We start from the raw sequence: 25,652 nt of genomic DNA, 5'->3' as shown, positions 1-25,652 counted from the left end.
CCTCGTGCCTACAGCTCTTGTGGGAAAGTCAACAGCTAAACCGAGGAGGGCTGGCATCGTGGGGCAGGGGGAGAGGCACTGGGGGTATGGCAGGGAGACGGCGCCCAAGTCTGACTCACACACGTGAGGGGAAGGGGCCAGGGGGCAGGTGGGGGCACCGGGAGTGAGTGAGCAGGTGAGTGTCGTGGTCTGCCATCCGAAGTCGTTTTCTTGGCCTAACTTATCAGCTGTGCCTTCACAGGCCACAAGGCAGAGCTCCCTGCACGATGCTCCTTCAAGCCCTGTGGTTTTCAAATCGTATTTCCCCCTTTTCCATTGCCCCTTTTTCCACTCTTTCAACCAGATTTTTGCGTGAGAAAGCGAGCACGACTGGGGTGGCCTCCCGCTCCATTCCCTCCAGCTCCCGCGTGCGCCTACAGGGTGACCAGCAGGCAGCTCTGCCTTCAGTGCAGGCTGGTGGCTGTGCAGAGTTGTTCTGACTCACGCCCTGCCGTTACCGAAGCAGTGTGGTCCCTCACTGGTAGTGGGTTTGTCAGATCTTCTGGCGAGGGTGGCTGGCTGGTCCTGTCTTTCCAGGTGGCCTCACTTTCTCATAGCCCAGGTAGCCCAGAGACAGCTTTCTGATGCCAGGTTAACAAGGCCCGGCTTTGCTCCGCAGAGCAGACATGTTCGATTTCAAGAGGAAAAACTTGCCAGTCAAAAACAGAGAAATCAGATTCTGGAAGTTATAAGGATTGGGTTGAAAAATCCAGGCGATTTCTGATTAAGCGTGTGTTGTTGCCTTCTCAGCTAGGATGCCACAGGTAGCTCAGGGGCTCCTGATGTGCCATGGAAGGGCTGAGGAATGTCAGCGGCCAAATGAAAATCCAGGTTCAAAGTAGCAATTTGCTTTCTAAGCTCCACCACCTGACCTCCATTCAGCACAAGTTAAGGAGGACTGCAAAGGGCCAAGGACCATAGTCCAGCCCCCTCCTGCTAGGTCTTGGGCACCTCCACAGCAGTTTGAACACGTCTTATGGTCGAAGAGCAGTGAGGGAGGGGAGGGGGGCCATGAGGCTGAATTGCTCACCACATGCCAGGCACCGTGCTGAGACCTGGAAAAGGGGTCTGTGTTCCAACTCCAGTTCCCACGAGTGAGTCCACTGAGTCCTTTTAACCAGCCTACTGGGTCTCAGGTATCATCTCCTCTTGCAGAGGAGACAGGCTGAGAGAGATTGGGGGCTTAGCCAAGGTTTACAGCTGAGGAGCAACAGTCAGGATTCAAAGCCATGTTGTCTATTACTAGACCTCAGGTTCACGCTCCAGCTCTGTGCTAAGAACATGGCAGTTTCCTGCTGAGTTTGTAGTGATGGGGCCAGTGCAGCAGCCTTGGCAGGTGGCCCAGGATCCCAGGATGTTGGACCACAGGTAAGGCCTTGTTTCTGGTTTCCTTCCAGATCCCAGGCCTTCCTTAATATTTCTGGGCCTCGGTTGGCACCAAGACAAGAAAGTTAGTATTCTGCACCCAGCGTAGACTCTGCACACCAAACCCATCACTAGACACCAGAGGCACGCTGGGTGCTCTCTTCGTATGTGTGAGGGATTAGAATGCAGGATAGAAACTGGGCATGTGTAGGAGTTAGTATTGGGGGTGTCAGGGGCCAGCCCAGCCCCCAGAGACCGGGGCAGGGCTTATACTAGGAATCTCCATCAATTAGGTTACTTTGGATTGCAAGAGACAAAAAAAAAAAATTGTTCACTCATACCAGCTTCAAGTATGACTTGATCCAGGCATTAAATCATGTCAATCAGACCCAGTTTTTTGCTGCATTCTCCCGGCTTGGCCTCCTCTGCTGGTACCATTCTCAGGGAGGCTTTCCCTGGCTGCAGCAGCTCCAGACTGTATCCTTCCAGGGGTGAGACCAGCAGGAGGGTGTCACTTCCTAGTGACTGCCACACGAGGCATGGGTTCACTCATTGAACCAACTTTGATCATATTGCCTGTCTTAGAACCCATCATTGTGGCCAAGGGTTTTCTGTTGGCCACGAGTAAGGCTCTACCTGAAACACATACCTAAGAAGCACAGGAGGGGTAGTTCCTGGAAGGGAAATAAGGGGGCTATTATCAAAAGAAGGGAAAACAGATAAATGTGCACAGAAGCCAAACAGGAGACATTGTCCCAGGCCCTTGTCCTCTTGTCTGATGGCAGAGAAAGGTTCACACCCAGAGTGGTGGGGGTCTTGAAATCAAGAGTATACATGGTGGAGGGCCAAGGTCAGAGGTCACCCAGGGCACCAGATAGAGAGGGGACAGGTGAGTGCATGGCAGGGAGGTACGAATCAGGGCTTGCAGGTTACAGAGATGGGCACAGTTGCCTGTGACAGCTTCTGGGGAGTGGAGTGTGCCAAGTCAGCCGCAACCCAGGGCCCAGAGGTGGAGAAAGAGCCAAGAACCTAGGTCACTTGTTCAGCAGATAATCACGGATACCTGTTCTGTGCCACATCTGTGAAAACAGGGTGACGATCGCAAGGCCCCTGCCTTCAGGGAGACCGCGGTGTCACAGTGAGTGGTTCAACTTTATCCTGGTGGACAGAATCCATCTGGTGGTTTTGAAAGGCACAGACCCGTGCTGTATGATCATGCCACAGAGCATCTCAAAGTCCCTTTTCGTTTGTTTTAAACTCCAACCAGTTGGTCCTCGGGGTGATTCCCCACCGGCATGCTCAGGAGGTGCCCGTCACCTCATCACTGCTGACTTGCTGGAGATCACTGCAGAGTAGATGCAATGTTTAATTATTGCCCTTGCTGTCCATCAGCTTCAAGGACTAGGTAGAGAGCCCATTGTCCTCGTTTAGGTGGGAGCAGCCTCTCCAGGCTGTGTCTCAGATACCTGATGATGGTTCTGAACCTGAGCGACCAAACAGAGCTGCTGTTCTAGCCTGTTCTAGGAGGGGGTGGCAACTGACTTCAGGTGGAATCCGGGCACCTTGCCCCATGGCTTTCTCTGGCTGGTTGCAGTAGAGAATTCTTGCCTTCTAAATCGCTCCTTTGGCCCAAGGTAGAGTCTCCAGAAAGGTCCAAGTAAAATACACCAAGGCATGGAAATGGGGCTGGCTGGCGGGAGCCTGGTGGATGGATGAAGCGTCGAGTCCAGAAGGGCAGGAGTTCTGAACTGGACTTCGCACCAAGGGAGCTGTCTTTGGTCCTCCTTCCCTTGGACAGAGCTCCTCCCCAGCTCTGGCCTGTCCCCTCTGACTCTCCACTCAGTGGGGAGCTCGGCTACCCCTGTGGTTTCCAGCACCACCTTTGCTCTGGCAGCTCCAGTGTCCGCTTTTCATCCAGCCCTGCCTCACGAGCTCCACTTGCTGCAATGTCTTAGTCTGTCCCTGGCCTTCCCCAGACTTGCCCCACCCCAGCTGCCCTTGGATGTCAGCCGCACCGCACCCGTACATCCCTCAAATTCCTCGAGTCACCCGTCGCTCTCCTCCACTGGTCTGTGAGGCACAAGGGGCATCAGAAAACATCGGCAAGTAGTGAGATGGGAGGGCCCGTCAGCCCTCCACAATGTGGGTCCCTCTCCAGGATTCTCTCCCCGGGGCACAGACTTGCTGGATGAAAAGGAGAATTTACCCAGCCACCAGGGCCCCCTCCCGGCCTCCTGCCCACGGCTGGGCCTGCTGGGCTGGAGGTACCTGCAGTCCTTGACATCTGGCCAGTTCCTTCTCACCCTGTGAGACTCTGCTAAGTGTCCCCACCCCAGGCAGAGTCCCTTCCTCTCCTTTAGTGCCCAGCACAATTCCGTGTTCACTCCTTCACCAGCTCCTCATGGGCGTCTGCACCAGGCCAGGCCTCGTGCTGGGCGCTGGGGGAACCCAGAGATGAATGGGCACCTACTGTCTCCAGTGCCAGGAATGGCCTTCCTCTTCTGCTCCAGCTGACAAAACGCCATCAACCTTTCAGGGCCCGCTCAAGCGCCTCTCGCCCCACGAGCCCTCCCCGACTCCTCCAAGCAGAGCCATCCGTCCCCGCCCTGGGCCAGCACCGTCCCCCGCCTGACGCACTGTCCCCAGACAGGGAGAGTGTCGGCCTCATCTCCGTGACCTTAGCACCCTTGCAGGGCCTGGTGCAGATGAGTTGCCCAGTGAGTCTGGGGAGTGACTGAGTGGTGAGCGGTGAATACACGGAAGGCCGTGGGTCGTGGGGGGTGAGGGCAGCTCTGTGCACTCCCCATGCGCTTGAGCCACCAGTCAGTTCAGGGCAGGAGAAATCAAAAAAGGGAGGTGGCTCTTGGTCTGCAGGCCTGAGTTCACTTGAGGACCCCTGCATGCGGTGCCATGTGTGCGTGACAGGCCTCCTGCGTCCCCCAAGCCTGTCTACGTTCAGCAGTGTGACAGCAGGGTCTCTTTGCCAGAGGACTGACCAGAGCCTAAAAACAGCATTTCTTTTAAGGTCTGTGCTGGAGCAGCTCGGAATGCAGCTCCCCGCCAGGGAGAGATTGAGCCCAGCGGGACAAGAGCAGGAAATCTGATTCAGCGAGACCAGAGGAGGCATTTTCTCAGATTAGAATTCTATGTGCCAAAGGTGGAGAGTTTATCCCAGTAGGGAAGGGGAAATAAAACATAAAATATTGAAAATAAATTCTATCCCACAAGCACAATCCTCCGGGAGAATCAACTCAGTGTCGCTGCCGGTGTGGGGAGTCCCCGCCCTGTGGCCACGGGAGCGCCGTGCCCGGAGCTGCCTGTCACATTGTCCCCCATCAATCCCTGAGCCCTGCTGTGGACGAGGTAAATAATTAACCTGGCCATGCCTGGGGGAAGGGGTGTCAAGGACTACCTGAGAAGTGGCAGGCTGAGGAGGCGTCGGATGGGTCATCCGGGTCAGTTTTCATTCTCATGCAAACCCCTCCACAAGTATCATCTCACTGCATCTTCTCAACAACCCTGTGAGACTGATACGGTTATTATTTTCCCGAGAAAGCTGATGCTCAGAGAAGTTAAGCAACTTGCCCAAGGTCACACAGTAAGTGGCAGAGCAAGATTTCCAAACCAGGTCTACCTGATGCTGGACCCCAGGCCCTCCCCTCACTGTACCCCTCCATCGAACCTTCTGCCTCAGTTCCTTCTGGTTCCTGGGGTATCTGGTTGTGGCTGCCAGTGGTTTGGGGCAGGCTTAGACTCCAGCAGTATGGCTTAGGGTGGCTAGGGAGGTCAAGGTCACTGTTCTGCTTCTCCCCCACTCCTGGCTAAGGTTGACGGCTACTTCCTGGATTTGAGACTTTGCTTCCTCCCCAGAGTAAACCTAACAGAGCCCTGGATTCCTTAACACAGGGGTAAGACCAGCAGTGGTGCTGCCCTTCTGAGCGCCTGCTGGGCTCTGTGCAGGATGCTCAGCAGGTGTTTGCATTTTCTCACGTTATCTTCCCCAGACTGATGCAGGAGGGACCACGAGTGCCCCACTTTTCACTAGGGTCCAGCCCTAATCCCCTGGCTGGTAGGATGGATTCAGATTCAAAACCCTGGCTTCTTCCATCATACCGCCCATCTCAGCTGACCTGGGACAGCTTGGTGGTGACGGCAGCTCCCTGGCAGCAAAGGCTGCTTGCCAGCCTCCTGCACACTGGATCTGAGATGGCACTGACCGTGTCCCTAATTTAGGTCACTGTTTTTGCCAGCTTAGTTTTATTGTCAGTCTGCTTAGTTCCACGTCTTCTAGAATATTGAATCACATTTAGTTTATACTGCAAAGAATTTTAAAATGTAATAAAAGTACTAAAAGAGAATGTATAAAAGGGACTTCTCCCAAGGGATCGCTGATTATATCCCACTTAACATGCAAAATGTGATGGGCGATTAACATTGCCTGGCAGCAGTCTAAACTGAATTTCTGAGATGTTACTGCCCATAACCATGGTATGGTCCATGGTTACAGCTACCTCTCAGCCCTCCTTGGGAAGCCCTACTCCCTGACGCCTTCTAGATGGATCCCTGTTTGCACTTTCTGGAGAGGTTGATAGAGAATGTTTCCAGAGGGGCAGTAGATTGAGCCTTGGCAAGATGGCGCCGCGGGAGGCCAGGTGGAGTGAAGCGATCAGCAGAGATGGTGGCTCTCCAGGCGTGCTGACCAGGGGATGGTTCTCTCCACAGAGACAGGGTGGGACAGAGGGCCACTTTCACCCCAGAGCTATCTACCAAACACTTTCCATTGCCCAAACCACGATGACCAGCTAAGAATTCTTCCCCTGCTTTTTGTGATTAAAAATCCTGATGCCTTGGAGTATTTTGCCAGGCAGAACTCTGAGTCACTTTTTTATGCCTTCATTAATTCTTCCTTCACTTATCCAACACGTCGAGCTCCAAGCCCTGTCCAAGTCCCCAGGGTCGCGAAGGAATGAGATGTGTGTCCTGCCTTCATGGCACTCTTTGTCTGGGAGACACAGTGAACAAACCATGCAGAAATAGAAATGCTGGTAGAGGCAGCTGGTGAGGTAGGCGGAGGTAGACAGGGGCCAGGCCCTGGGGGAGCTTGAATCATACCTTGTGGGTGTCAGGAGCCAGTGAGGGATTATATTCAAGAGAATGGCATCTGGGAACATTGACTCTGGGCCACTGCTAGAAGGGGTGGAAGCAGGTAAGGCCAGGAGACCACTAACAATGCTGCCAGCATTCAGACGAGAGCTCGTGGGATGTGAGGATGAGGGAACGATGGGAGAGAGGTCCAGGGGACCAAAGGGACAGGACGCCGTGGTCCGCTGGATGCCTTCCGTGGGAACTGTTGAGGTTCACCTTGGAATGGCACAGGGCTGGATGCAGGCTGAATTTCTCTTCCTCTAACCAGCATGCTCTAATGAGATTTGAGGCACAGCCCATGATGAAAGGAGTGTCTGTTGGGATATACGGGGTCAATGCGGAAAGGCTCTGCAGAAGGACAAAATGGCCAGCTGAGAGGAACAGGGCACCTCCACCCTCACTGTCCTGCTTTTGCCCTGGGGCTGTCTACCATCCTCCTTCCTTTCCCCCCTTGCTCTGGGACCTGTAACCAGGGTACCCATGGCTTACTCTACCCCATGCCCCATCCCAGGGTAGGAAAGGTTAGGGCTCCTTCTCGCTGGGTTGTCAGCTCTTCAGCGTCCCAGGGCATTTCTGCCAAGGATGATGTACAGTATTATGCTAAACCAGCTTTACGGACAGCCCCTTAAAATGCAAGCCTCTGTCTGTGATGGATGGAGAACATCCAGTTGTTTAGCCAACCACTTACGGTTTGTTGCAAACCCGCAAGAACCACACATGGGCACCTTGTGAGGCCCGTTATGCCAAGGACCCCATAAATAAATAGCAGAGTATGTCTTGGTGCGTCAGGGCTGGAGTATGGAAATAGAGGCACCGCATAAATAATACACGTTTACAAGGTAAATACACAGCACGTTAGCGTGTGCAGCCATAACCAAACCACCCCACGTAACAACCACGATAAGCTCCAGGGTCTACCATGTGACTGGCTTCCATCCGTCAGTGTGCATGCGGATTCAGAATGACCGCCGAAGGGAGGGGTCCTCCTGCACACTGACCTTGAGGCCTTGGAATCGAGGCGAGTGGTGAGATCGCAGGTGGGCACCCTGACCCAGAGCTCTGCTGCCAAGGTGTGAAACCTACCACGGCCATGTGTTCCTGCAGATGTCTGAAGGTCTGCCGCCAAGCAGCGGGCTGATTAGCACCAAGGTGCAGGATGCGATGGGTTGCACCTACAGGAAGAGGGCCGGCTGGGGGAAACGGATGCAGATTCTCTCAGACTTAGGAGGGAGCCAGTGGATCGACTTTCCAAGTTTAAACGACTCTCACCAGAGCCCTGTAACTTTCAGCCTTTCACCCTGAAGGTTGGGCTGGGTTTTCAGAAAGTCAGTTTCCCGTCTCCGCCACCCCTTTTTCAGCCCTGAACCCCACTGGGCATCTGGAGCTCCGAAGAGGCAGCCGACAGAATGGCCGCTGGAGTGGGTGCCCCTCCCCTCGGTTGTAATGGCACAATGCTGGATTTCAGTATTTTAAATGAAAAATATATGCAGTTAGCTGTGCACTGACAATGTCCTTGAGGATTTGACAGTGAGATTTTCCAGCAGTTGGTCTTCGTTAGGATCCTGGCGGTGTTTAATAAGGCAGTCGAACTGCTGGCACCTTGGGTTCCTGTTTGTTCTCCGAGGGCTCTGGGGCTGCTGCGGTAAGCACATCGACCAGAGCTGATCATTACAAGGGCGTACGCCACCATGAATAAAAATGTCACACGTTTTCCCATCTCACAGCGGTACAGAATGTCAGTCCTGTCAAACACACGTTGCAGGGAGCTGTGTGCAGTCCGTACAAATTGGAGAGCTGCATTCCCCCCCAGCCTTCTGATATTCTTCATTTGAAGCTGAAGAAAAACAGTTGTTAACCTATTAGCTAGGATTTTAAACTCTGCTGAGGCGGTGGAGGGCTAGACTTTGACACAGATAGAAATGTATGCCAGGGTCCAGGAATTTTAAAAACAGGTTCTCCATCCATTTGTTCTGAGGGAAGGAAAAAAAAAAAAAAAAAAAAAAAAAAACACCTCTGTCTGGCGAACCTGACTGTCTTTAACAGACACTGGGGAAATTTGGGGATATTTCCCATCTAAGCTTCCCACCTTTGCATTCTCCTCGAAAAGTCTCTTGCTCTTCAGGGTGGCCTTGGGCTCAACCTGTTAGACCAGGATAGCTCTAGGTTGGGAGTTTTTCCTGATCAGAAGCATGCCGTTCCTGATCAGAAATATCGCCAGCCTCGTGGACAGTGCGACTCAGTGATAGGATGACAACTAGTTGGTTCACATTAGTCAAATGCTGGGCAACGGCCTTACTGATCATTTGAGTCTAGTCCCACAGTCTTGGGCGAGCATTTACTTTGAACTGACCGCGTGCGGGCCTTGTGCCTAGAGCCCAGGATTCAGATGTGACCAAGACGCCACGGCACTCTCGAGGAACCCCTCGTCTTTAGGGGAGGGACAGAAGAAAGAAGCCGGGCTCTATCCAGCCAGGAAGAGAGGGATAGCTTCCAGGGAAGGGACAGAGGCTTGAGGGATGAGCCGAACCCACCGGGTAGGCAGGTGCAGGAAGGGCACCCAGGACGAGCACGTGCGTTGTGAAGGGCTGTGGCACATGAGTGGCAGGGCATGTCTTTGCAGGGCTGGAAAAATGGGCTGCTTGTGGTAGGGTGCAATATGGGGTGGGTGGGCCAGAGACTGGGTCTCGAATGGCCTGCTGAGAACTGTCTGCAGGACATGACCAGCTCCCCGAGCTGCGGGTGGACCAGGGCGGGGGGAGCTGGTGGCAGGGAGAGCAGCGTGGAAGCTGTCGTAGTCACCGGACTCCCTTTCCGGAAGATGCTGTGTGATCCTATCTGTACAACTGCAAAATCGGGAGAAGATCTTTATTTTAATTTCCTAGTGGTAGTACTGCTTGGGGTGGACACCATTCCAGAGATGATAAATTAGCCTTGGTTTTGCTGAGCTGGCCCCAACCCTTAAATGCACCGAGCAAACCCTCCCCAAGTCAGGACACAGGCCTGGTGAAATGTAGGCGGCTGCAAAGACAAACCTTTCTGTGTGGTCAGAATGGACTTAGCAAGACAAAAACCTCAGAGGATATTGGGGGGAGGAACTCCCCAGGGAGAGGGGAGCACCCTCATTCTCAAGGGGATAAGATCCAGCATCTTCCTTCTGCCGTTTGTGTATCGGGTCTGATGGAAGGAGTGTGGGCTTCCTTGGGGTCAGACTTCCCTGGGTCTGGAGCCTGGTTCAGCCACCTGTTAGCGGTGAGGCCTGGGCAAGTCACTGAGCCATGCAGACTCGGTTTCTTCATCTCTCAAATGGGGATTTTTACCTTCTCTGCAGGGTGGTTGGGGTCATTAGAGACTTTACAGGCAGAGCTTCTAGTACAGAACCTGGAACATAGCAAGTGCCTCAAAACAGCTCCCCTGCCTCTGTCAGAGGGGGATTCTCTCTCCCAACATCTGGAAGCCCCTCCTGGCATCCCCCACCTCCTGGGAATGTCACCCAGGCACCCTTGATGGCATCCCAGATGGCTGCCCCCATGTAGGTAGCAGCAAAGCCCCCGCCTCCTGTTTCTGTCTGGGCAGAGAATGGCACGCGTCAGCAAGGCTCCCTGCCCCTGCCCAGCCACGGCCCCGCATCTGCTGCCTGACCTCGGGCCGCCAATGGGATGCCACCTATTCAGACCGAGCAGCTGCACCTGACTAAAAACAAAGGGCTCCCCTCCCCCGCCCCACTGCTGTCCCCCCTCCCTCCCCCCGCCTCTGTCCCCCAAGCGGCCTGGGGTCACCCGGCCCCCTCGCAGCCTTCCCTCACAGCTGCCTTGCTGCTTTTGTTCAGCATGTGAACTTCCCCATCAGCCGAGCTCCTTGCACGGGAAGTAATCAGGGATCTTGACAAGGCTTCAAACCACAAATGCCACTACAAATTAACCAGCACCGCTACAAAATACTACTCCTGTCAACATCGGGGAAGAATGCGCTGCTCCCAGGACCGGGAGGAACCGTCTCTCAGCTCAGCTCTCACTGCCGCAGAGTGCCTGGGCCCAGCAGGGAGAGTGGCCTCGCAAGGTGACTTGTCGAGGGGGCTGAGTCCCCGGCAGCCGCTCTCCAGAGACAACGGCGTACAGAGCCGACAGCAGGTGCTACAGCTTTTCTTCAAGGGCCACCTTCAGTCCCCAGCACCACTGCAGAGGGTGCCTCAGGACGGCGAGTTGCAGGCATGTGGGAACCTCCCCCCGGAGTCCGACAGCCAGCTTCCTAACGTATTGTGCGAATTTGGGCCGGAGGGATTATGGCAGGGCTTCTGTCCAGAGGTTTAGGACTGACTGAGATATACTGGGTAACACCTGGCCCGTTGAGGGTGCTCCAGGATGAGGCCCCTCCCAGCCTCCCTTTCCCAGTAAGAAGCACCTTGTCATCGTGTACGGGCGGGATGGAAACTTCTTCCTCAGCTCTGATGCAGAAGTCCATCCTGTGCAGTGTCTTTCCATGAGCGTCCCTCCCAGATGACAGCCTGGAGCTGGGAGTTACCTCTGCGGATGCTGCAGGGCCCGAGGACCCCAGGGTCCGCTGTGGGGGCCCAGGGCCTGCCCAGTGCTGTTGGCACAGCGCGAGTGCTGTAGGACACCAGCGCTCAGTCTTCTCCGGCATCCTTGCTGACACTCTGAAGCGGAGGCAAGCATTTGATCCTCCCCAACAAGCAGGATCAGCTCTATCAAGTGTGGACGAGAGGATTCAAGATAATGACAGGAGTTGGGGGACAGGCGAGAGCTGTGCCTGAGAGAGCTGGTTGGGCATTTCAAAGGAGACACTCCACACAAATATAGCTTCAATACACTCCTTTTTGGAGGCCTATCAAAAGAAGCCCTCTTTTATTTTCATACCTTGCATAATAGCGGCTCTCCCTTCCCGAGGAGTAGAGGAGCCTTGCTCTCAGCCCAGAGGCCCTTTGTAAAGCCACAGAAAGCTTTGTCTTCCTCCCCAACCAGGCCCGTTTCATGCACAGGTCAGAGCATTGATGTGGCTACTAGCCAGGAAAATTAACCAGGTGAACTCTCCCCTCGTTAAACAGTAACAGGGTTTAATTGTGAATTTTCTCTTTTACCCTCTCCATTCCTGGAAGCGTATCTGGTTGGGGCACATCCCTGGCACAGAAAAGCCCGCAGCATCTCCCCAGCCTCCCCTTTGGGGATGCCAGGGCCTCTTCCAGGTGAGCTAGATGGGAGTCTGACAGAAAAGGGACAGTTCAGAATACCATTCAGACCCAAAGGGCCTGAGACCCCCTTTGAGGCTGACCTTGGAGGCCACCGTTCTCATGCCTCCAGCCGCCATCGGGCATGCCCCACCTTCTCTGGCCCTCAGAAAGGGTAACGGCAGGGGCTCTGGCTGCCACCTCAAGCAGGTTGCCTCCCTACCCCAAGCTTTGCATGCATAGACCTCGGCCTTCAGTGAAGCTGCTTGATCCCTGTGGCCTCGGGCATCTCCGATCTTCTGCCCCCTTCCCCTCACCACCGGTCCCCGCTTGGGGTCTGGCCTGTCCGCCCACTGACTTTGACATTTCACTTTCTGTGTGGCCTTAGGTAGCGCCTGTTTGCCCTCCCTGAGTCTGCTTTACCAGCTGTGAAAAGGGGAGGCTGATTCTGACCTTAAAGGGATGTTAAAGGGATAGTCCAAGGTGTGTCCTCCATGGGGACTGAGGAAATCTGTGCACTGGTTCCCAAACAGCCGGCCCCTCCCACGTCCATCACAGGACTCCTGCCCCAGTGCACAGTTAACTTGAGACGAGCTCTTCGACCCTCTTCTGAAGGCCTGTCATCCACTGCTTGGTGTGACCCTGGGCAAGTCTTTGCCTCCGCTCATCTGTGAAATGGAATAATGACCCTCATTCCCGGGACAGCAAATGCGCTGGTTAGGCGTTAGAAGACAGCGGGCCACCGGAGCTTCGGTTCTGCCCACCTCGCAGGCTGCCCCCACCTGTAACCCCGCTTCACTCTCTGCCCCATGTCCACGCCTGGCGGTGAAGCATTTTCCACCCTGCAGCCCCGTGTAGGGCGCCCGTTCATTCATGCCACCCAGGTAATTAAGTTGATATTCCAACACGGCTTCCCCCCCGACCTTTTGGAAACAATGTGTTTTGCTGCATCAACAAATTAACTGCAAATCAGATGCTGTCCTCATAAATGTGGGTTTCATATCCAATGAGCATACTCACCTGGTCCACACGGCTGACAGATATAAATGCCGAGGGTCAGGCAGAGACCGTCAGAGGCCAAAAGAGTTCCTCTCTTCTCTGGGACTTCCATGTCAGTCACACTTTGGGGCTTACCCTCTCACGTTCACATCTCCCAGCAGTCACATGCCAGCTGGCGAGTTGACAGCATGGAGGTCTGGGCGGGCCCCTTGGCCGGAAGGGAGTGTCTGTCCTCAGGAGCCCACCCATCCTCCTCCCATCCATCTTTGACACCACGGCCTCTGATATGTCCCTCCCTGCCTAAATCCCTCCCACTGCACTCAGGAGGAAATTCACACTTCTTAGGCTGACAGTCAAGGCCTCGTATTATGTGACCCCACCCACCAGCCGTTCCCCCTGGCCTGCCCCATCATCATATTCACCCTCACTTGGTTTTGTTGGATCACTGGGGTTCCCATCTCATGCACCTAAATTCCGTACCCCCCCATCGGGTAGAAGAGCCCCTCCTTGGTACCTCCACAGACCTCTTTCCACCTGTATTATAACCCCACCATCAGAGTGGGAGCCCTTTGAGGGCAGGACTGGGTCTTATTCACTGGTGTGCCTCTTGCCTGTACAAAGCATACTGCATTGTTTGTTGAATGAATCAACACGCGAATCTCCTTTGGAAAGCACTGGAAAGAGATGCTCAAATAAGGAAGGAAGGGGAGGATGTCAGTCATTCTTTCACCAGCCTTTTCTCTAAGGCACAGATCTCTTAACAACATAGTGCAACTTCAGAAGGGATATGGGTTAGAAAAACCGAATCAGAAAGGATTCCAGATGACTTTGGAAATTTTGGTTGACGAGGATAGCACAATGGACTAAGGATGCCTGCTTGTTTTAGTTCCTGCTACTAGCTCTGTGACCTCATACTAGTTCACTTAACCTCTCTGGGCCTCCTGTTTCTTGCCTCTGTTACAGGGAAATAACGCTCCTCTAACTTGCCTCACCAGGGAATGTGAGGCTCAAAGGAAAGAAGAGAAGTAGAAATGCTTTGAAAGGAAAACGCATCATGTAAATAGAAGAGATTAGTAAAATCCAGTCCCTTTCAACAGCGCCCTGCTCACAGCACACTCCCTTGAAAAACCAAGGTCCTCACGTTCACAGGACTCTACTGGGAAGACTGGGGGGTTTAAGGGAAGGACAGAGGATTGGATGGTCTTGTTTCATCGGCAGGTTGCCAGACCAGCGCCTCCCACAGCTGTAATGCACTCTTGTAGCCCCCTCACACCAGTGCCTGTGACTCAGGAGTTATTTCCATTTTACAGAAGCGTTAACTGCGGCTTAGATTAAATAACTTGCCAAATGGCAGAGCCAGTATTGAACTCAACTAGAAAATGACAGAGTCAGGACACGCACGTGAGTCTTCCCACCAAATTACGTGTCTTGGGGTTTTAGCCCAAATGCTCTTTGTACTCTAAGAAAGGTATTTTTCCGTGATGTGGGTCAAATTCCATTAGACCACACACTCCTTAAGGACAGACTGTGTCTTAGTCTCCTGAATCCCCAGGGCCTGGCCCCAGGTAGTTTTTCCCTCACTTCGCATGGGGGAGTGAATCTGCTTCCCGACTACACGTGACCCTCAGGAAGGCATGTACCTGCGCCCCATCCCTCCTGCCACAGCTCAGCTCACGCAGTGCCAGGTGAACTGTTGAACAGAACTCTTCTTAGCCGAAGGTTGCCAAAGGCTCAGCGTTTCTGAACTCGCTTAAGAATCAGCAGTCAGTGTATCTAGGGTACTGAGGATCACATGCGACACGATTTCTCTGCAAAAGTGCCCAGACCTCTTGATTCTCAGCTCCAAGGCTCCTCTGGTTTTGTCTCCTCTTCCTCCAGCAGTGGGAGGAGCCCTGGGTTGGCAGTCAGGCGGCCTGGGAGCAGGTCACTTTCCCCCCCTCCAGTCTGTCTCCTTGTCCGTGGAAGGATAAGCTCCTGGCACCAGAGCCGTGGGAAGAGACAGACAAGCGCGCACTGGCCCTGGCCCGCAAGGAGTGCGGCCGGGGGTGGGGACCCCGGCTCACGGACATGACTTTAACTGTATCTGGCCAGCTCTGCAGTCGTGTCAGACCTCACCTCACCCTGTTACAGCCCCATATTCAGTTACTCCCTGATTCAGCTTCCCCAGCCCTGGAGCCACGTTCTAGAAAACGGTATGTCGAGTTGATTCTCCCCTAGCTTCTCTCTTCACCCTCTCCTCCCGCCCAAGTTACCACCATTCCACCCTTATGGGCTGTTCTAACTGTCCCCAGAGTACTCAGCTCTCCCCAAGCTGTGTCCCCCACTCTCATGCCACCCAGCATATTTGGGAAACTGCAACCACCATGACCCAACAGCCTACTACTTCCTCCCCTCCAAGAAGCAGAAGCTTCTTAGCAGCATATCCACTGTGCGCCTTGCCCCGAGGGATCTGCCGTGATATACCCGGCATCCCTGCAGTGGGTCCTCACGGCCACACTCAGGACAGTTGTACCACGTTACCATTTCTTGGTGTCTATAAATTCCCCTGGTTTACTAGCTTCTAGGTTAGGTGTGGTCAAGAGGCTGCTTTCCTCCCACCGTTTATAAATTCAGTTACAAAAGAACTAGCACTTCCTGATGACAATCAAAGCAAAATAAATTAATCACAGAATCTAGAGAACTAACATGTGTTGAGTTTCTACATGTGCCAGGAAGCTTCAGCCAAAAATCTTTGCTGAGCACCTATTTAGCCAGTACCATACTAGATAAACAGAGAAATGCAATGAGTGAGCTGATAATTACAGCCTTTGTGCTGTGAATACATGGGGGGCAGAGCACCTGACCCATGCTCCTCAGGGAAGGGCAGGGAGGGCCTCCTGGGGGAGGCAGTGCTTGAGCCAGACAGTGAAGGACAAATAAGAGGCACCAAGAGTGAGACAAAAGGAGATGCAAGGTGTTTAAGAATCCGCCTGCCAATGCAGGGGACACGGGTTCGAGCCCTGGTCCGGGAAGATCCCACATGCCACGGAGCATCTAAGACCATGCGCCACAACTACTGAGCCTGTGCTCTAGAGCCCGCGAGCCACAACTACTGAGCCCATGCACCACAACTACTGAGCCCACGCGCCACAACTACTGAGCCCACGCACCAAAACTACTGAAGCCCACACGCTCTAGGGCTCGCGTGCTGCAACTACTGAAGCCCGCGCGCCTAGAGCCCGTGCTCCGCAACAAGAGAAGCCACTGCGATGAGAAGCCCACGCACCGCAACGAAGAGTAGCCCCCGCTCGCCACAACTAGAGAAAGCCCGTGCACAGCAACGAAGACCCAGCCAAAAATAAATAAAAATTAAAAAAACACTTGAGCTTTCAGGGAGAGCAAGGGGCTGAGCGGGGTGGGGTTGGTGGGGGAGATGCACCAGAGATGAGATTGCAGAGGCTTATGGGTGGGGCCCAGAATCCGGAGGGCTTTGAGCACTTCAGTTAACATTTTCCAGGCGATATTAACAGGTGTTATAGGGGAAGTGAGTCTATATCCAAATAAATGTGGGAAATGGGACTTTTACAAAAAAAAAAAGGAGTTAATAGTGTTTTGCCTGTTCACGGTAAGGTGTTTTATTGCAAGGGTTGGCGGCCTTTGCTGTGCTAACCAGCATTGTGAATCCCCAAATGGAGCAAGATACAGCACTTCCCAGACTTGTCTGTCTGGAGAACCCCCTTTTCTTCTTTCATACAATGCATCTCCCAGGATGGTTTCTCAGAAGACACCTTGGGAGATGCCAGCCTTCCACTGAGATGCTCTAGGCTAGCAAATGACATAATTGGGCGTGTATTTTTTTAAGTCCACTCTGGAATAAGCATGGAAGATAGATTGGGAAGGGGAGAGGCTGGAGGCAGGCAAACCTGATAATGATGATAGTTGCTGGCGTCTATGGGCTGAAGATCTTGGCGAACATCTTCTCACTGAAACTTCCTAACAGCCCCCTTGGGTAGGTAGTGCCATTACCTGCATTTACAAATGAGGAAAGTAAGGCTTGATGGTTAAATCTTGGGCCACAGGATGAGTGGAGGGATGGGGTTCAGTCTGAGATTGTCTGACCCCAGAGGTCACCTCCTGAACGCTGCCACCCCCGCCAGCAGGGACAGAAATGCAGGTCAGAGGTGACTAGTGGTGAGGGCTCTGGGGCTAGAGAAGGAGGTCACCCAGAAGCAGAGTGGCCGAGGACAAGGGAAGCTGAGGGTGATGGGGGAAGTGGGGGTTGTGTGTGAGAGTCGGGGGGTTGGGACAAGGGCAGCAGCCTATGCACTTGTGGGTGGCCATGCTCATCTCGTTGGGTGGCATCCTAACCCCAGATAGCCTCCAAATGAAGAAGGGTCACCGAGCACGGGTTGGCCTACACTCCTAACGGCACAGGATCTGGGAAGCCAGACTTTATCTCCATCCACATATGCTCTCGATGTGCCATGAGGGACCCCAGTTCTCCACCAAGTCAGTCGGCCAATTTTCTCCATAGGCCACTCTGACAGGCCCTTTGCTGACACCAGGGATCCAGGGACGCCTGAAGCATGGCCGGTCTCTCCGGGAGCCGGTTGTAGAGAATGAGTTCTGAGGCAAGTTTACTACCTGGAGGACCACTCCAACCAAGTGAAGCTCTGAAGTGCTGTCCACGAGAAACGTAACAGGAGCCACACATGCAAGTCACATACGGAATTCTAAATTTTTTAGTAACTGCATTTAAAAAGTAAAAAGAAACAGATGAGATTAATTTTAATGATATATTTAACTGTAAATATCCAGAACATTTTCATTTCAACATATAATCAATATAAAAAATTACTGAGATATTTTGCATATTCTCTTTTCAAACTAAGTCTCTGAAGTCCAGCGTGCATTTCACACTTAATTTCACAAATTAAGACGCGTGCGTTTCACGCGTCTTAATTTGGATTCGCCAGGTGTGGCCATTGGCTCCTGTAGTGGGCGGTGCAGGTCTGGACTTTGCGGCGTGCTGATGGACCTCTGTGAACCGCGAGGTTCACAGAGGACCCAACTGGAAGCCTCCCAGGGCTCACCGAGCGTCTGTGACCTTGGTCTAGTGTGGACCTTTCCTCTCCTTACTCTGTCTGCCCCACTGTCCAGGGCATCTAGATGGGCAGGCCATTGACAGGACAAAGCTTGACTTTCGAGATAAAGGGTTTGAGGAGCGAGCTAAGAGGTCTGTGCTCTGTTGATTTTTATTCAAGTCCTGAGTTCAAAAGTCAAGCATTTTGTGCAAAAATTTTATTTGTTCCTCAGACATTTACTGAGCAGATATTTTTTCCCAAGGCACAGGGATGAATCCCTTAAGGAAATGAACATCTGAAGGAGAATGGGGGGCGGGGAGGGGAAGATACGTGGTGGTAGTGAGCGATGAGTCAGAGCACTGAAGGCAGCATCTGACCTGCGCGAATTCTTGAAGGATAAGTAAAGGTTTGCCAGGCACATCAGGATGGGGTTGGTCATTCCACCTGCTGGGCAGGCAGGAAGCAGGCCTGAGAACCTCAGGCCATTTGAGGGTCTGCTGGTGAGCACAGGTTGGGAGGGGTCTGGGTGGGGCACGGCAGAACCCAGGTCTTGGAGGATTTGGAATGCCAGCCCAGGGCCTTGTTGAACTGTGTGTGGCCCCAGGACAGGAGGGGACAGCAGAGGTCTCGAAGCTGGGATGCGGCAGGGTCACATTGCATTTTAGAAGATCCCCCTTGGCCTGTGTGGAGAATGGCTGAGGAGATCCGGCGGGGGGGGGGGGGGGGCCTGTTTGGAGGTGATTACAGTGATCCAGGCTCGAAGTGGAGAGGAGGGCCTCGGACGCGGGATGTGCAGGAGCCGGTGACCGGCCGAGGCAGCAGGAGGCGTCGAGGACGGCCCTTGGGCTCCCGCTTGGGGGGCTGAATGCTTGGAGCCATGTGTGGAAATGCATCAGACCATCTCCGTGTGTACTGATTCCTTAAGTTTCCACTTTAATGCAGCCGCCGAGACTCCATCCCACTCGCCCGCCGCCTCCCAAGATACAGCGCTCGAGGCCCGTGAGTAGCCGGTGGTACTGCCCTCCCGCCTAACACTGCCTGAGCCGTCTCCCCGCCTGACTAAACCTCGGGGGTCTGAACTCAGCTGCCTTGCCAAAGAAAACCATGAAGTGGGTTATTCAGCTTCCCTCTGTGTGGCATGTCCCTGGACTGGCACTTTCTGGGCTTCTCTCTCCTTTTTCTGAATCAGTTTGGTGACTCGCAGGTCAGAGCTGTAGGCAGCAGGGTCGCCGTGTGGTGTGTTTGCCGTGTGTGCATCATTCGAGCGCATCTCCTGGCTTGAGCCACGTTGCTAGCCAATGAGCTTTAAAGGCTGCAGCTGCCTCTTCCTCACAAAGGAAGCAGAAATCTGGCAGCAGGGGTCTGTTCCGCCAGATCTCGGTTTGCAGATGCATTTGATATCCCTTCCTGGGGGGTAGAGGCTACGCCCAGAGAATATTGAACCGGCTCAGATGGAGACCGGTCGCCTCATCTCCTGGGCCTCACGTGGGGCTCCACCCTCCCGAGCGAAGCTCCAAGTAAGGGCAGAAAAGCAGGGTGAGGTGTGATGAACCCACCAACGCCTGGGATTGGGTGGGCAAGGGAAAGAGACCCATCCGTGTTTTCTCAAGAGAACATACCTTGGGAACATATGGGGTGTGGGTCCCATGTTGAGCATCGGTGAAGTCCTTTTTCTTGTGGGCTCAGACTTTGGTCGTGCTGAGAGGCCTGATAACTTTAGCAGGTTCCCTTAAAGTGGGAAGGAAACTTGCCGGGACCATTGAGTGAGGGCTGTTTACCAAGAGAAGAGTTTCTCTGTTTCTTGTTCAAAGCGGCCACCACTCTTGCAGTCCAGCAAAAGCGGCCCTCAGAGTTCCCCATGAGCCCGAGTCCCACTCCCTCCCGCCGCCCCACGGCGGTGTCCACATCCATCTCGAAAGGTGTGGCGGCCCAGGGGTGCAGCTGACTAGGCGGAACTGTATCTGTTTCTTTTTTTTTTTAATTTAAGAGTTTATTTGAGCAAAAATTGATTCGAATCAGGCAGCACCAAGCCGGAAGTGGTTAGGAGCGCTCTCAAACTGTGTCTGTTTTGAATCCTAGGCGCACGTACCCAGCATCGGTTGGGTGGCCGCTCTCTGCGCGGATATTGGAAAGTTCTGTGGCACTGTTTCCCTTCCCTTCCCTACCCCATGTGGGAGTTAGAGGGCTGGGGTGGAGGCAGCCGTGACACTGCAGTTCCAACCACGTGTGGCAGATCCATCCTGTACCCCAGTCCAACCGTGATCAGCACTGCTGTCGAGGGGCTGGAATGTTTCTGCTCGCTGTCATTGGAAGGAAGTCACAAACAGCAAAAAGAAAGCGCTTTGGGGGACAGCAAGCCAGCTACTGGGTCAAAGCTTGTGTGATTTAGTGAGAATTTCAGTACAGTCATTAGCAACATGGCTTTGGAGAGTAGACAGAGCCAGGCTTGAGACCAAAGTTGTGTGACTCGGGGCAGGTCCTGAAGCTCTCTGAGCCTCTCTCCTCTCTCTCGAATACACCCTCATTCATGGAGGTTTTTGTGAGCATGATAGAGATGACATTTGTAAAGCACCTAGCACAGTGCCTGGCACCCAGTAGCAGTTCTTACTCTTCTTAACAGGTTTCTAAATCTTCCAGCTTCTAAGGAATGGCCCAGTTTCTTAATAATCATCATTCACCTAGGATTTTCATAGTCGGCAAATCATTCTTGGCCACATCAACCCAGCTGACCCTCACAGTGACTCTATGAAGTAGGCATTGCCTCCACCTGTTTTAGAGATGAGAAAACCGTGACTTAACCCAAGTCCCTCAACTCCACAAAGGGGTCACCAGACTCTAGAACACATGGTCTTTTCAGCATACCAAGCTCCCCAGACCCTTCATCTCCATCTCCACAGAGTACAAAGGACTGGGGCAGAGCCTTCAGGTGAGAAAAAATTCATCAGCAGCTGGCTGGGCTTCCTGTGGAATCTCTGCGGCAGTGTTAGACCCTGGCAGGCATGCAGAGGTGAAGGGGATTGACGTTTACTGAGCACCTTTTGTGTGCCTAGACTGTGCTCCTTTGTCCTTACGACAGCCTGCAGGAGGCAGACGCTGTTTCCCCAGATGGCAGCCGAGACCACAGAGATGGTAAGAGGCCACGCTGGCCCTTGAGCCCAGGCCTGCCTCTCTGCCCTGCCTCTCCCCACTCCTCACCACGCAGCCTCTCCCAAGCCAATGTCATCCAGAGGGTAGCTCTCAGAAGTCCTTGAAGAGACCTAGGATCCAAGACAGGCAGGGAGTCTCTTAGAAAGTGTGATCCGGGGCAGGATTGCTCCCCTTGGAAGCACTCAGGTACTGGAGACAGCTACTGTGGGCTCCACGTTGTGTCACCCGTGTGGGGACTCGTATAGATTGGGGGGCGAGGGGGCTGGAATTCAGCCGCATCCGTTGGCGACTGAGGACTTGGGAAGGCAAGTATTGCCCTGAGCAAAGCCTGAGCAGCAGCTGCCGCTGCCTCCGCCCTGGTGCAGGAGGTGACCAGCCCGGCACGCAGGGCTGCACCCCCCTTGGGTTATGAGACTTTGAAGAGGCAGGTACCTAGCAGAACTGATTCTCCTGGGCCTGGAAGTCAGAGAGGCCTGTCCTGGTTTGAATCACAGCTTGGACACTTCTTGACTGTGTGATGTTAGGCCAGACGCATACCCTCTCTGAGCCGTAGTTTCATGATCTGTAGAATGGCTTGCTACACCTACCTGGTGGGTATGAGGTCATATATGTGTAGCACCTAGCACAGTCCCTGGCAAGAGGTGGGTACACGTACCCCAGTTCTGCCAACCCAAACACCTTCTGCCAAGCAGAGTCACTATGGGACTAATTTGGGAGCCGTAGAAGTTTTGTGCTTTCTCGGCCTTGCGTTCCCCAGTGCGCCAGGGTCTGTTCACTCCGAGTGCATTCATGCAAGCATTTCCAGTGGGCGCCACTGCACACTAGGGGTGAACCTGGGGCACGTGGGCTATGGAACCCCTCAAGGGCCTTGAAGAAGATGGCCTGACAAGCTCCCATGGCAGGAGCCACTGGCCCATAGCCAGGCTTTGCCGGGTCACTTAGCTGCAGACATTCTGGGCAGAAGTGTGGCCATCGGCCCAGGGTAGTGGGAGCATGGGGGCTCGCCATTCAGCCTTTCTGGAAGGAGCCTTGTAGCCCGGCACCTGTGGCTGGAGTTCAGATGTGACCAGAGGGTTTAGATTGTCTTTTTAAAAAGAAGAAAAAGGAAAAAGCAGAAGAAAGCCTTGCCAGTGTCTGGTGGGCCCAGGGGAGTGGGCCGGGGCGTGCAGGGGAGAGGCAGGCTGTGGTCGGCTGCATGTGAAGCGCTTTATAAGCTCTGTATTTATTATTTCTTGCTCACCATTAAAATCAAATGTACTCGGTGCTTTTGTATTCAATACACATTTAACCCTGCCGACTCAGATTTCTCAGGTTTTAAATCCAGTGGGGAATTGGCTGGTTTCCCAACTTTCCCCTCAAGTCCCCCTTGAACAGAGCTCCAAATCCCTGTTTAGCATTTTCTCCCCCAGCGCTGCTGGGATCCTAGCACTGGTGGGGCCGGTCGTAGTTGTGTGTGCATGTGGTTTCTTCCCTCATCCCCAGCCCCCGCCCTTCCTAAGCACCCCGGAAAGACGGATGTGATCGCTGAAATATGACAGGCCAGTTGTCTGTATCGTCTTGTGATTCGGGCTTTAATTAAACCATTTTGTCTGTGTGTGTCTGTGCCTGGTTACGGCTCTAGCTGTACGTCTGCGGCCGTGTGTGTGTGTGTGAGTGTGTGTGTGTGAAAGAGAGATTTGTGCATGTGCCTTCTCCTCCTGTGTGTGCCTCTGTGAGTGTGTATTTGTGAAACTGGGCATGTTGGTATCTCGAGGCCTGTGCGTGTCTCTGGGTGGTTGTCTGTCCATGAGTGTAATTTTGTGTCTGCTATTTTGTGTGTGCTTTGTCCACACCAGTCAGATGTGTGTGTGACTCTGGGTGTGTCTGCAGCCACGCGGGCGACTGTCTCTGGGTCCGCCGTGCCTTTCTCCCTCCCCTGCTTTGCCGCCTCCCTCCCCCTCCCGCCCCCCCCTTCCTGCTCTGTCTGGTTTATCATCCCTAATGAAGCAGTCTTCTCCATCGATCCTGCTGATTGCCAACCCATTCCTTTTGTTTGTTGGCGCTGAGCCATTCAGCGGCGCTCTGACAGCTCAGCTCGTCTAATTAGCTCTGTTGTTCTTTTTCCCCATGTTTCACCACGTTGCAAGTTCAGTTGAAGTTGCCACAAACTTAATCCCCCCATTTCAGCCACAAGTTCACATTCCTAACCTGCCTCTATTGTACAAGGAGCAGCTGTGGGCGAGGACAGGCGAATGGGCCTTAATGTCTGACCTTCCCAAAGCCCCACCCCGGGACCTCCGGGGCAGGGCATCGCTGCCCTGACTGCACCCCGCCTTTGTGGTGCAAAGTCAGGTGCAAACCAGGTGATCCTGTTTACCAGCTGCAAGAGGAGTCCGGCTCTAGGCCGGGAAACCGGTTCAGGGTTCGCACGAGTGGGGGACGGATCTATTCGTTTATTCAGCAGCCGGTGACTGGATGTCTGCTTTGTGGCAGCACTGTTCTAATAACAGTTATCATAATAGCAACATTATTATGCACTTCTTAGGTTCCAGGCAGCAACATCCATTTCTAAAAATCTTGCTGAGGGGTCACTGTAAACCAGGCAGTGAGCACCGTGCTAGGCAGGGTAGGCCACCATAGATCCATCTTCTAATTTGGAGACACCCACACCCCGTCTCCTTTTTGTTACTGATAAGGTCACAGAGAAACAAGGCGAGCGTTTATTGAGCCCCCACTGTGCGCCAGGCCCCGCGCAGGCACTTTCCCCGCATCACCTCATTGGATCTTCACAGTAATCCCAGAGCAGACAGCAAGTTTGGTGGAACGCACTTGGCTCTTACCACGTCTCTGATTTGCCAGACCAGGCTGAGATCAGACTGGCCGTTCCACAGGAAAAACTCTGGTTAGGTCAGACACGTTGGAGACGTGAGGGCTTGATGAGGTTATTAAAGACGTGTCTCTTACACAGCCAGCTTCGGTGATCTGTGTTCCGAAGCCATTGTGTTGTGTCGCCCACCAGTGCTGGGTTGGGGGCTGGTGGGAGGGTGGGTTCAAGGAAGAGGGCGGCAGGGATTGGAGTGAGTATGTGCTCCTCTTCCCTGTCTTGCCTGCTAAGCTCAGCGTCCGTGGCGTTTCCCGCCGTGGTCCCTCATCTGCAGAGAGAAAGCGGCCCCCGCACTGGGCTGCTCATTCTTTCTTATTGGCAGCAAAATTCACAGACAGGCTTTCTTCGCTTTCTCCAGTCCTTCTCTGGTGGTGTTCAGATGATGGTGCCGGAGTTAAAGCCAGCTAATGTTGACTGGACCAAATGAGCGTCCTTCTAAGGACGCCTAGAAATTCTTAGCCTAACTCTCATCACGGGCTCTGGTGGGAGAGGGGGGTGTCTTTTTATATGATCCCTCATCTTGGCTTTCGGAGGCCTCAGGTCAGAAAAAAGCTACCTTGCCGCTGCAGCCTGGTTGTGGACAGGGAAGCCGTGTACTTCACTGTCAATACGCCCACCTCCAGCCCTTGAGCTAGGTCCGCGTGGTGAGTGCAGTGCCCACACAGGCTGTGTGGCCTCCAGGCCGAGCCCTGTCAGGAGGACTACACAGGGACGCCCAGGGACTTTCATTGGCGCTCTAACGCTGTTAGTATTTGCTTCTCCCCACTCCCACTTAGAGAGGAAAATAGGCCTCCTGTAATTCAGTTGTAAAAAGAACAAAATAGGCATATGTACCCCAAAAACAAAGTCTAAGTGAAACCTTTTTGTTCTACCAAACTGGTTTCCGGGTTCCAGGAGAAGGCAAGAGGGACTCGTCATTAATGAGAGCCTCTTTGTTCCGGGTCCTGCACAGACAGTGTCTCACTGAACCCTCGCGGCAGCCCTGAGAGGAGGCAGGTGGTACCACCCCCGACCTGCAGATGAGGACACCCAGCCCTTCAGAAGAGCCTTTCCCCTTTGAGTAGGCCACAGAATTCCAGTTCACGGGTCGGCTGCAGGTTCAACGGCCGTGTCTCCACGATAAGCAGAGCCTTTGAACCTATGCTGTGAAAATTCCTCAGCGTTTGTTTTAGGGCCACTTATCTGCATCTCGAGAACGTTCCTACGTGGCTTTTCCAACTGAACCCTTCTTGGGGATTTCCCCCTGTGCCCATTCTAGGTGCGCCCTCCCCGGCCACACGTCATTAAGAGACCGAAGAGCAACATCGCGGTGGAAGGCCGGAGGACGTCCGTCTCGAGCCCCGAACAGTGAGTACCCTGTTCTCCCCTCCCCTGTGTCTGCAGGAGCCCAGCGGGGCCAGCGCTTTGTGGAGACCATGTGGCAGCCCCGGCCTTTGAAAGGCTTCCCTGGAGCCCCGAGCGGGTGTTTCACAAAGAGGTCAGTCGGGGAACACGGCTTGATCTTCAGTGTCAGTTCTGCTGGCAGTTGTCACAGCCAGCAGGAGGCCCCAGAGGCCAGGGAGCCGGGCACCCGGGCTGGGTTTTGAGTGGTGACGCCCAAGGGGTACTCAAACAAGCTCAGAAAAAGATTCTAGGCCTTTTCTTATGCTGAAGATAGCTGGTCAGAAAAAGAGAGTTAGGAACCTGGTCGAGGAGGCAACCTATTTAACGAGGGCCTCCACCTTCCTAGGCCTGGGCTGCTCCGGGTCTCCAGAGCTCAGATTTATACACAGGACTGTCCTCATCCACGGCCCCTCCCCCACCGGTACCTTTGCTCACCTGTGCCTTAGCGTTTATTTTATTATGACTTTGC

At 53.7% G+C, this 25,652-nt stretch overlaps 1 protein-coding gene across 10 annotated transcripts in view; it reads left to right on the top strand.

Moving 5' to 3' along the window:
- Positions 1–25,652, top strand: part of DENND1A (DENN domain containing 1A) — a 540,810-nt gene that overhangs the window by 494,354 nt on the left and 20,804 nt on the right. For 6 of the 10 annotated variants that reach the window (XM_073806587.1, XM_073806589.1, XM_073806585.1 and 3 more), the window contains 2 exons: positions 18,733–18,789; positions 25,059–25,147. In XM_073806587.1, coding sequence (XP_073662688.1) covers positions 18,733–18,789; positions 25,059–25,147 — 146 coding nt within the window. The remainder of the gene's footprint in view (positions 1–18,732; positions 18,790–25,058; positions 25,148–25,652) is intronic. The other 4 variants (XM_073806586.1, XM_073806588.1, XM_033858566.2 and 1 more) reach the window with 1 other exon arrangement.

This window comes from Tursiops truncatus, chromosome 6 (assembly GCF_011762595.2).
Source record: "Tursiops truncatus isolate mTurTru1 chromosome 6, mTurTru1.mat.Y, whole genome shotgun sequence".
NCBI lineage: Eukaryota > Metazoa > Chordata > Mammalia > Artiodactyla > Delphinidae > Tursiops > Tursiops truncatus.
Note: the sequence above shows the minus strand (reverse complement) of the source record. Positions and strands in the feature narration are given on the sequence as shown.